The sequence below is a fragment of the Copadichromis virginalis genome, linkage group LG9, assembly GCF_057382275.1.
Source record: "Copadichromis virginalis isolate Kocher_CV1m ecotype Utaka linkage group LG9, C_Virginalis_male_GT1.1, whole genome shotgun sequence".
In the NCBI taxonomy this organism is placed as follows: domain Eukaryota; kingdom Metazoa; phylum Chordata; class Actinopteri; order Cichliformes; family Cichlidae; genus Copadichromis; species Copadichromis virginalis.
In genome coordinates this window covers 33,122,244-33,134,308 of record NC_140626.1, presented here as the reverse complement: position 1 = coordinate 33,134,308, position 12,065 = coordinate 33,122,244, and the positions used below count along the sequence as shown (strand labels likewise).

Here is a 12,065-nt window from a genome sequence, read left to right as displayed (position 1 = left end):
ACCATCTTTGAACAGAGGCGGGGTTTACGACACCAACTCTCTGCCATCTATAATCCAGTTTTGAGATCCCTTCCCAGACGCCTTAACACCCACTCACATCCTGGGCCATCTGACCTCAGGAATTCGCATGATAAGGTGGGGCCAGGTTTCACAATGAACACACCCGAAACTCTGGCTGATTGGGACCCACGCCCAGTTTACACCTTGGCTCAGGCGATTAGAGGATCATCAGGGGGTCCTTTTGTCCCTCTGTGGGGGGAAACTCCCACTAGGTTTATATCTGGGACTCTCCACCATTTGACCTTAGAACTGAAGAAGCTTCTCGGATGAGAGGTGAAACGTCTTCAAGCAACTTAAAGAAGTCCAGACGCTTTTCTTTGCAAGCTCCTTTGACTACGAGGACCTGGATGACTGAGAACCTTCACAGACATATTTACATGGAGGAAGTGGAAAGAAAGGCTCTTGGCTCTTTAACAGGAAGACTCTAGACTAACTTTTTGCCAAGATTGCCCTGGTGTGCCTAACTTTTTTCCTTAGGTGCACCACAATTTTTCAACCACATCGTTGAACACCGCAGTTTTAACTGTGACTTTTTCTTTAAATTGCTGTGCTTACAGACAATATTGATTTGTAAATGATTAACTAACAATCTTGTCAACACAAAGTTCTTTATTTGGAACACTGCTCTACAAGAAAGATATGTTACTGAAAAAGTGCTTGTGCTTAAAGTGCTTTGGCAGTTTTAGGTAATATTGTAGACAATGTTAAACTTAGTCATCACATCGGCCTCCTCCGTCGACCTGTTTGCTGCTGCCTGCCACTGAAAGCAGTGGGGAGTTGGGGCACTTGGACAATGCATTTATCACAACATATACGGTAATTGTTTTCTGGATACACTGTGCTTTTTCAGCGTTTCAATTAAGAGTCATGAATACAGAATTGCCGGGCATGGTCTTTCCACACTCACGACAGTAAACGCTAGTGGTGCAACGGATCACGGTTGATCCGAAATCCAAACCGATCCCTCTCCACGGTTCGGTACGCACGTGATCCGAAGATTCGAAAAAGAAAAGAAAAAAAAGTATGTGTTTGGTGCGCTTGATCAGTCTGTCAAGCAGTAGTTATGGTCAGCGCTAGCGGTCCAAGTGAAGGAGCAGAGGAGTTTGCGGCATTTAAGCAGCCTTTTGCTGCCCCATCCGACCGGGCTAAAGCTATTACTAAAGCTATTGGGGTGTTTAGCTGCAGACGGGAGGCCGTATTCCGTTGTGCAAAACAAGCGGTTTAAACTGTGATGAACGTGCTTGAGCCACGCTATGATATCTCGTTGTGCGTCCACTTCAGTGTGACAAGATGGTTCCAAGCATGTATGAGCAGGAGAGGTTTAAAGTCATGGGTGAACTGTCCCAGGCATCTTCTGTTGCTCTAACTACAAATGGGTGAAGCTCCAGGGCAACGGAAAGCCACGTGACCGTGACCGCTCGTTATATCACAGCGGAGTGGTAGATACAAAGCCCTGCACTGCCCTATAGATTACATTAGATTAGATGGAACTTTATTTATCCCTCGGGTGGGTTCCTCCGGGAAATTCAGTTTCCAGTAGCACAGCACCCACAGAAGTCGCAGAATGTGAGCAGAAATATACCATATTTACACATATATAAATACAGAGAATACAAAAGGGATACAAAGAATAAATAGGAATAAGAATACAAGGGAACGGCACATTTCAAGTATTGTGAGTCTATTACACCGTTGGATATTAACAAAAACTATTGCACAGTGAAAAGGCACTACAGCTTACTTGTTCCCCCCTTCTTTGTCCCCGTTTCCCCTCCCTCTCCCCTCCAGCGAGGAGTTAAACAGTTTGATGGCGTGTGGGACTTTTTAAGTCTGCTGGTCCTTGCCTTTGGGAGAAGCAACCTGTCACTGAACAGACTCCTCTGGTTGTTTATGGCCGTGTGCAGAGGCTGCAGAGGCTGCCCAGCCTGGTCCATAATGTCCATATTGCACCTTAATTTGTTTTTATATAAGTGCGTGGAATGAGTCTTCAGTTGATTAAATAAGTAAATGGCGAGTCGAATTTTTGTCTTTTTTTCTATTTTTGATGATCCAAAAATCGATCCGATCCGTGATTTAAAACCGTGATCCGATCCGTACCGTGAGATTTTTGATCTGTTGCACCACTAGTAAACGCAGTGCATTATGTTGTCAGCTTTACTGTATCACAGCCAGGGAAATTGGTCAAGCTACTCTATTCGAAATGTATTCACGTTCCCCCTTTTACTGTCAGTGGGCTGTGGCTCGGAGTCAATCATATGTGGCTCATTATTTGATGCGGTCTCTGAACCAGTGTTAAAAATAAGCTGAAAGGTTGATGGCTCCGTGTCAGAGCACTGGCTATGAATTTCAGACAGATCAGGCCTTAACTTAATGAAAAAGTTATCAATTGTTCTTTTCATCTTTCCTCATCACCCACAGCTACATCCCGTTCTTTCGAGCCTCGGCCTAGATTTCTATAATCCATTTGATTCTGATTCAGCAGGTCTGGACTTGATTCAATTCAATTTTGACTCACACAGTCAGAAATATTATAATTCTAGTAATTTATCAGTATCGACATTTGTCAGACTTCATCAGAGGTGTAAGCATTATGGCAGTCAAAGTATTTGAGGATAAAACACAGGAAAACATGAAGGACATTTCCCTGGCCTGGCTTTTTACAGCAGATAACCCGTTTTAGCTGTTTTGTGGTTGTTGAAGTAGTTTTGTGAGTTTTAACCTGAGATTCTGGCATTTCTGGCAAAATATATTTATATTTCAAAATCCATTTACGATTTAATAAATAGATATCGCATTGTTCATGCTAAAATCAATTTGAATCAGTTTTGAATCGATTTTCTAAACCCACCCCACCTCACACACCAGGGTGAGTTGGGGTGGGTTAGAAAATCAATTCAAAATTGATTATCACTTCAAATAGAAACGAGGCTGTAGAGGTTTGGTGCAGGCAGAAAAACAGCTGCAGGGACAATGAAAAGACTTTTCTGCTCCAACTTCTCCCAGCATGCTGAGCTAATGATTAGTTGGTGTTTTTCTCCAAACACTCTCTCACTCTTCTCTCAACGTGTTCACAATAAACTGTGAACAGACACCGAGGAGAGCAGCAGAAGACCTCATTCAGGAGCTAAACTCAACATGAACTGAACTCACAGTAAAGTTAGCTCGGTGCTTACCTTTAGATGAGCCCACAAACCGAGAGAAACTCCGCGATGAAGCTGCAACTCTTTCCAAACACAGGAAACAGATCAGGGAGCAGAGACCCACGTGGTTCACGCTGATCTCAGCTACGATCCAGGAGACAAGGGTGGGCAGATCGATGCAGATATCAGGACGTTGGTAGTGGTTTATGATCGATACTTTAGTTTGTTTCTCTCCTCTAACTTCACTACTTTACTTCCGTTTCGTGAAAAAGCAGCTCTCTCTGCTCCTCTCCTGCGCACACACTTTGCTCCGCCCCCTTCTTCCTGCTTTCCCGTTATTAATCTTGCAAACAGCAACGCAGTCAGAGAGGGAAAGAATATCCAGGTCGCTCATTTAGTGCTGAAATGAAGTTTCAGTCATACCTGTAAACTAAAAGCTGACATTAAAAATAATATATTTTTTATATATTATATTAATCCCAATCAAATCTACCCTTTCACAGGGTAGAAGGGGGAGTGGATGCTGCCGCTGCTGACAGACCACGTGACTTTCGCGCATTGCATTGTGGGTACAAGTGGCAAAAAAATCAAAACACTGCATCAAGCGCTAGTATTTCCAGCACCGGTAATAATTAATTCTGCGGTTTTAATCCCTACTTGCATTTTATTTGCCCCAAAAACAGTGATGTACAAAACGACGGCGAACACGGCAGGTCTGTACAAAGACAGACTTGACGAAAAGGCAAAAAAAAGTACTTTTGGACATATTTACTGTCAGATATTAGCACCAGCTGTTAGCCACTGGGCTGTTTTCGGATAGCTGGTGTTCTGGGAATCGATCCTACCTGGAAAAACATCCTACCCAATGTTTCCGCGCAGACGTGGCGCATGCGCACAAATCCAACAACGAATTAACTTTTTTCTCTCACCCATCCGGAATACTTCTTAAGGTTATGGTTATAGTATAACGTCATGCTAAGGTGCTGTTCTTCCTTCTGTGCCATTGTAAGGTGACCTTGAGGGTCTTAAAGGCGCCTATATATAAAATGTATTATTATTATTATCATAATCATCATTATTACTATTATTAGAATGTGTTAAATTACCACTTTTATTAGAATTTAACAATCCAACTTTAAACTTCAAGAATAAAGACGTCTGAACATAAAAACACTTTTTATTTTTCGAGTCAAATCATTCTTATTTATGTAGCACATTTAAAAACAGCAGAAGTTAACCTAAAGTGTTTTTCAGACAACACATTCACATTCCATGTCTCCAAAGATCACAGTTTCACAACACATGATAAACTATGAAAGCTGCATTTGGTTGTTTTAATCAACACAACAAAACACACCAACAGTGGAAAGAAAAATTCACACACATCATGAAATGTTGATGAACCATGGTGATTGTGACAGAGCAGTGAACTTCATAATAACTTCATACTGTCACCGGGTTCAAACTAAAGGAATGCTCACAAGAAATCATCAGAGTATCAAACTGTAACATTATAAACATTATTACTTAAAAAAATATTTTGTAGTATTTAGTTACTTTTATAATAGTGTAAATCAATTGTTAACTCAGTTACTTTTTTGAAGAAGTAACTATAACTAATTACTTCTTCAAAATAACTTGCCCAACACTGAAAACAACCCGATGAGATCCATGCCAGTGCACACAAACTGGACCTCCACTAATGGTAACATGCGCAAAGGTGGTTTTGGAATGGTTAGCCTTTATTTCATTAGTCACTGTAAAAGCTGCTCTTTAGAAACACAGGAGTGCACACTGCACTAATATTTTTTTTCAGCTTATCTTCCTGTAATCTCACTTCAGGTATTAACAATCACACAGTTTTGTGTTTGGACTTTGGAAGGAAAAATCATCTTTTTAGCATCTCAAACACGCCCTCTGCAAACTTCATACCCACAGCAGGTTTTTGCAAAAAACCCTGTTCACTGTGAGTGGAGAACAGCCAAGTCTCCTCCTTTGATAAACCTCCACATGTGCCACTGAAAACAGTTAAATTAGTTTGAATCTGAAATCCTGGCTCAAGCTATTTGTTGTGAGACAATTTCTTAATTTTACACACTAAACTGCTTATTTAGACACACTTTACACAGAGTTAATCAAATACAACTAATGCTTTAACAGCATAAGGATTTCATAATACAAACATCAAATCAACAAGAAAACAGCTTCAGAACATCTGGATCAAAACGCATTCACTAAAAATAACAAAATGTGGCCAATTTGTGGATACGGTAAACACACTAAAGTGAAAGGAGGAGCCAAAAGTAGAGGTTTGATGGAATTTTAATTACCTAAAATGTGATGTTTAAAATGGTCCTGATGTGTGCTGCTGTAGTGATGTGACGGTCGCGAACGAAACGGCTCTTAGAGCCGACTCTTTGAGTTGAGAGCCGGCTCGTGTTTTTTTTTTCTTTCTTTCTCTCACCCTCTCTCTCGCACTTGTTTTCTGCTTCACTCCGCATGTAAGCCTTGTGCTTGCACAGGGCAGAGGGGGGAGGGGCAGTAGTTACACTCGCAGTAGCACAGGAACAGAGCGGGAGGGAGAGAGAGGCCGTATCCCAATTCAGGGTCTGCAGCCTTAAAGGCCGCATTTTAAGGCCGATTACGTCACAGCGACGCGACCAAGGCTGTCCCAATTCAAAGGCTGCTCGAAATGCGGCCTCAAATGCGTCCTTCATTTCCCTGAATTTTAAGGTTGTGGCGGTGTAGACTTCGTGGCCCAACATATCCCAGACTTCATAGCGCGGAGGTGGGTGTGGATAATTTTGCCGAAAAAAACGGTGCAAGAGGAGCGGCCGAAGAGTAAACTTTTAAAAGTAAGTACTGAATATTATGTAACTTATTTATGCGCGAATGTTTAATAATGAAGAACATTAAAACATTCCCGTTGGCCACATGTCGGCAAAGTTATGTGACATTAGTGATGTTTGTACTAACTTGGTTTTAAAGCCTTTACTTTAAAATATACGCCGTTCAATAGCTGACCTTAATCTTACAGAGATTGTGATGATTTCATGGATAATTAAAGTCAGTCATATATCCACAAACACAACAAGCTGAAAGTCAGTGATGCTGCTCGGTTTGCAGTCCTGAATATCACGGCACAAGCAGGATTCACTGCATTGTTAATGTTAGCTGTGTTATATTGCTGCCTCTGTTCGGTGGTGTCGAGCCAAACGGACTTTAACGTGTGTTTGAACGAGCTGACGGTTCACTCGTTAAGCTGAAAGAAAGATGCTTTAATCACAGCAGTCACACATGTGTCCACTGTACCATCTGGAACTCTTCTTGTTTCGTAATAACACAAACACTAAATCCTGCTTCTCTGGTGCTGTTGTGTAGCAGTGTGTACCCCTGAGACTGTCACCTGTCTGTCTGTCCTGCACTCTCTCTCTGTTTCTTTCTCTCTGATTGTGGAATAAAAGTATGAACATGTGTTTATAAGTTACACTTGTGTTTGAATCCTGCAGCTTATCACACATTTGATGTCCATGTGTGACAACTGCAAGTGTCCAGAGTGAGGACAGACTGAGGGACCCACTGCTGCACATCATCTGTGAGGCTTTGCAGCCCTGATGATCCACCAGGACAAACTCAGCAGTGTGTGAGGAAGAGGAGGAGGAAGAGCCAGCAGCAGCTGACAGATGGAGAGAATAGACAGACTGTTCCCTGTTTGTGAAGGACTGCTAGGAAAGTTTAACATAACTGTCTGTGCTGAATCAGTCTTATTAGGTAATGTTCAAATAATGTGATCATCCCAGTGTTTCCAGTGTGGGAGAAAGTACTCAGGGCCTTCAAGTTACACACTATGAAAGGCAGAAACAAGTTCACTGCTGTAATAACTAATAATGATTAACTATAATATTGGTCATATTATATTTACACTGACTTTAGTCTCAAGAACAACGTTAGCTAATTGTTATTTAATAGCTAATCTTAAAATGACTGTTCAGTACAGAAATGAAGCCCAACAATCATGTTTTGCAGTTCCGTGGTCTCAGCCTCAGATACTCCTCAAATCACACAAAGCTCTTGTAGCAACAAATAAACAAATGAACAAAATATGTTCTTCTTCATTTCTGTCAAATAAAGCTGTATGAAACGTTTCCAGCTGTTGCTAGGCAACCTGGGCAGCACGACGGAGGCTAGACCGTCCCATTTCACAAGCCTCGCACTTCCGGTCTTAGTGGTCTTTGAGTACGCGGCCCTTGTGGACCGTTAAGGCTGCGTAGGTTAAGGCTGCAGAACCTGAATTGGGATACAGCCAGAGAGAAAGTGAGCCAGGGACAACAACGTCACATTAGAAAGGTATAGTAATTATCAAATCAACTATTTACAGTTGCGGATGATAAAGGATTCAGAAAGTTTATTCATGCAGGCGTATATGACAGAAAATGTGCATCTTCTTTTCTTTTGCATATTTTAATTTATATTTAATTGTATTGTGGTTTGCAGTGTTTTGTGTTGTTTCACTTTAAATGTGTTTAAATGGAAAAGGTTGAAAATTTAAATAGTTAAAAGTTGAAATGTAAATAGTTGTTTTTTGTATTTTATTACATTTTATGTGGAGTGAATAAATAAAAGCATATTTACAGTGGCCCCTAGAGACAAAGCACGTACAAACTCCAAACAGAAGTGCTCCAGGATGCTAGGCGCAGTGTTGAGCTTTTGTTACCTAGTGGCTACACAAGCCAGGGTGTACCAATGACCTAATTTGGTGTGTGGTAGTAACAGGTGAACATTTTTAATCATAATTATTTGAATATATAAGAGTGCTTGTGTATAAATATACAAACAATACACATATGCTTTCAATTGTGTAATTTAAGTGATCTAGGTAGCTCTGTTTTGGAAGTTCAGTTAATGCTAGACATGTGTTTTGGAGTTTGTACATGCTTTGTCTCTAGAGGCCACCGTATATATTTCTATATAAACATATATAAATAAAACCACGTTTTATTTTAAACATTAGTAATTCCTTTTGTACATAATGTTATATCATTGTTAATGATAAATTAATTAAAGCAACAAAACAACCTGAAGAGCCAGTTGGGCAATCTTTTTAGTGAGCTGAGCCAAAAGAGCCAGTTCTCTAAAAAGAGCCGGAATTCCCATCACTACTTTGTTGCCACTGTGAATAAGAGGTTACACTAACTCACTGCTCCATCTTCTGGTACAAACTGGTATTACAGGAAAGTAAAGCCCAGAGAACAGAGGCGATTTTTAACCCCACTTGAGATCAGATCATGTTTTTTTAATTCACTTGGTTTGGGGAAGCCTCTCCCACATTCTGTTTAAATTAAGTCGTAAATATATTTGAAATATAATTCTGTGTTCTGATGGACTCTACATTCAAGATTCAGGAAGTTTATTGTTCATATACATCACAAAAAACCAAACGGTACTCAGAGCCATGAAATTCTTCCTTAGCAGGTTCCCTTCAATGTGTGTAATCTCATGACGTTTACAATGAGCCGATGTAGGAGGCTTCTGTCAGAGTGTCTGCACTTGTATGGTTTCTCTCGTGTGGACTCATTTATGCACTTTAAGGTCACGTGCAGTAATGAAGGATGACTGACAATGGTCACAAAGGTGCTTTTGAATACCAGTGTGAAGGAGATAGTGCTTTATGGTTAATTGCTTTTTTATTAATTGACTTGATGTGGGGAAGCCTCTTCCACATTCGTTGAAGTAGTTCATTTTGTACCCAGTGTGTCTACACTGATGTGGTTTTAGGCTCTCTTGATGTTTGAAATGTTATGCACAAACAACGCAACGACACACTTTCCCACCACCACATTGACGACAGGGTTGAGAACTGGATCCATCTGTGTCGCTCTGCTTCTAAATAAAGACAGTGTAAGTCAGAGAATTCCTTTAACATTTTTATCCTGAACATTGCCTGAAATAAAGAGCATCTTTGCCAGTGTCCAATTACATTTTACTGTTTACATTATAACACTCAGCTTACTGGGCGAAAATGTCTCTTAATTCGTTGGAAATCTACTTAATGGGAAGATTGGATGTTAAACCCCTGGATGCTCTACTCTGCATGCCACAAGATAATAACCAAAAGGGACTCTCTAATGGATCCATTGGACTTTGAATGTTAGATACATAGAAATGAGACAAGGTTTAAAACTTTACTTTTTTCCAACATCAGTAAAGTTTCAGGAGATTTGTGTCAGAATTCACTGAGTTTTCATGTCTCATTTCGTTTCGAAATTAAACTAAATGCACATTGTACTTCAAAATAACTGCAACTGTAAAAAGAAAGAAATATAAATACATACCTCACAGTAACTGCACTTGTAGAGTTTCTTTCTGATGTGAATCTGTTGGTGGACTCTTAGGGAACGTGGCTCTTTAAAAGCCTTTACACATAGGTCACATTTATAAGGTCTCTCCTCAGTGTGGGTAAACATGTGCTGCTGTAAGTCTTTGTGTGTCACAAACAGTTTGCCACACTGATCACAGAAGCAAAAATCATTTTTGGTGTGAATCCGTACGTGTATATTTCGGTGCCCTGGCTGGGCAAAATTTTTTCCACAAACGTCGCAGCTGTACGGCTTGATTCCAGAGTGGGTAACTTGATGGCTTCTTAAGTGGCTGCTGCGTGTAAAAGCTTTACCACACAAGTCACAGCTGTGTGCTTTAACTCCACTGTGGATGAGTTGGTGTGTTTTTAAGTGGCCAGGTTGGCTAAAAGATTTTCCACACAAGTCACAGCTGTACGCTTTAACGCCACTGTGGATAAGCTGGTGTGTTTTCAAGCTTCCGAGATGGGTAAAAGACTTTCCACACAAATCACACCTGAACGGTTTAACTCCACTGTGAATGAATTTGTGTGTTTTTAAACTTCCAGCCTGAGTAAAAGAATTTCCACATAAGTCACAGATGTACGGTTTAACTCCACTGTGGGTGATTTGGTGTGTTTTTAAGTGTCCAGCCTGGGTAAAAGATTTTCCACACTCAGCACAGCTGTACGATTTAATTCCTCTGTGGATGAGTTGGTGGGGTTTCAAGTTTTTAGGATGGCTAAAATCCTTCCCACACTCCTCACAGCTGTATTTTTTCTCTCTCTTTTTTCTGTGAGGTTTGTCGGCCTCCTGGGAGCGCTGACTTCTCGCTCCATGTTGGTCCTGCAGTGACAGAGATACAAACAGAGCTTTTAAAAAAACAAAAAACAAAAAAACAACCAGCTGTGCACAGTTTCAATAACAGTAACTGAGATATTTTTCTCACCTCCTGTGTTGAAGTCATTGTTTCCTCTGTAGTGGCTGAGCTGAGTCCAAATGGCTGAAACTGTTCCTCTGCTGCTCCACCAGACTCTTCTCCTCCTGTTACTCAGCTGGGACACAAAAGTATAGATATGTATTTTATCCCTGGCAAGAAGAAGCAGAGCAAATAAACATTACTACACTCAGTGACAACAATACCTATGAAGCTTCAAGGTGAAACCCCAGAAGCAGCTACAAAAAGAAAGTCATCAGCTGCCTACAAGAAGTTGAAAGGGAAAAAGCCACTGAGCTCCCTGCATACCACCACCTTTACCCGGTGGATGCTGCACCCTGTATATATGGACTTCCATAGATACACAAAGGATTGGATTGGCAGCAGCATAAACTCAGCCACCTACAACATTTCCAAGCACCTCATCACCATCCTAGCTCCCCTTGTGGAGAACACACACCATCACATCAAAAACTCTGCTGACTTCACCAACAAGGTCCACAAACTTACACTTGATCCAGATGAAACCAGAGTTTTAAATACAACAACGGTTTCTACAGACAGAAACAGGGATATGCAATTAGCTCCCATGTTTTTACTCATTGTAGCCATCCTTTACATGGAATAAGTGGAAAGAAAGGCTCTTTGCTCTTTAATAGGGACAGCAGCTAACCACATGATAGGGTGAATCAAGGTTTGAAAATGGTTTCACTCAAAATCTCTGGTGATAACGACTCACGCTTTTTCCACACGTTTGTTCTTGCGTTACGAACAAACGCAAAAACGCTGAAGGTGAGCTGATAGTAAGAGGGTCATCATCTCACAATACATAGGATTCTCAGACCTAATGCAGACCTAAGTCATGGTTTACTTGATGCCTGCAAACAGGCACAAACTGAAACTCTCTAAGGTTTTTGTAAAGACACTGAAGCAGTGGACTGATGAGGCTGTGGAGAATCTGCAGGTGTGTCTGGACTGCACCGACTGGCAGGTTTTCAGGATTGTTACCAACAGTTTGGATTATGTTACGGAATAAACATATATTCTTAATGCTTATTTTCTGATTATATTCTTTTATGTATGTTAATAATAAAGGCCTCTATAAAGCAAGGCCAGCTGTGAGAGAGAACTAGGTCAGAGGGTGACAGGTCGCCTTAGCAACAGAAGCTTAAGTTAGTGGAAGTTTAAAAAACAGGAAGTTTAGTGCAGAGCTGCACAGACATATTAATAAAATACAGGAAACCAGACAGAAAAAGTGGAACTAGTAACACAGAAGGAGGTTTTTTTTGATTGAAACTATGTGTGACGTGTAAAGGACTAAAATAACACTTATATGATTGACATTTTTGGCTTCTAATGCTAGAGATTTTGCAACTGGCTTTTTGGGCTGTGCAGGTCTCTCTCTTCTGGGAGATAATTAAATAAAAATTATAAATATTTTGATTAACTGAGTCGTGTTCTCTCTATTCAGTAAGAGAATGACAAGAACCAGATTTAATAATTATTATAGAGATGCTGTGATAACCTGTGACGTCAGCTTCTGTGAGGACAGCTGCACAGCATCAAACACCAGGGTGAGTTAGAATAATGACG

General features: G+C 40.7%; 1 protein-coding gene and 1 pseudogene across 3 annotated transcripts in view; both read right to left on the bottom strand.

Moving 5' to 3' along the window:
• LOC146702327 (uncharacterized) overlaps positions 1-3,636 on the bottom strand; it is a 28,344-nt pseudogene extending 24,708 nt beyond the window's left edge. The window contains exon 1 of the transcript XR_014922295.1: positions 3,234-3,636. The product of XR_014922295.1 is annotated as an uncharacterized LOC146702327 (transcript). The remainder of the gene's footprint in view (positions 1-3,233) is intronic.
• A 723-nt stretch (positions 3,637-4,359) lies between these two features.
• On the bottom strand, positions 4,360-10,616 carry LOC146702326 (uncharacterized). Of its 2 annotated transcripts, none has more exons than XM_085468780.1 (3): positions 10,485-10,616; positions 9,533-10,381; positions 4,360-7,487 (listed from the first exon to the last, which is right to left on the bottom strand). In XM_085468780.1, exons 1-3 carry the CDS (start codon positions 10,500-10,502, stop codon positions 7,473-7,475), a joined length of 882 nt encoding a protein of 293 aa, XP_085324906.1. In that variant the 5' UTR covers positions 10,503-10,616; the 3' UTR covers positions 4,360-7,472. The 2 variants fall into 2 exon arrangements, with proteins under 2 accessions (XP_085324906.1, XP_085324905.1); XM_085468779.1 differs by lacking the exon at positions 4,360-7,487 and adding an exon at positions 8,298-9,083.
• Between the last annotated feature and the right edge of the window lie 1,449 nt (positions 10,617-12,065).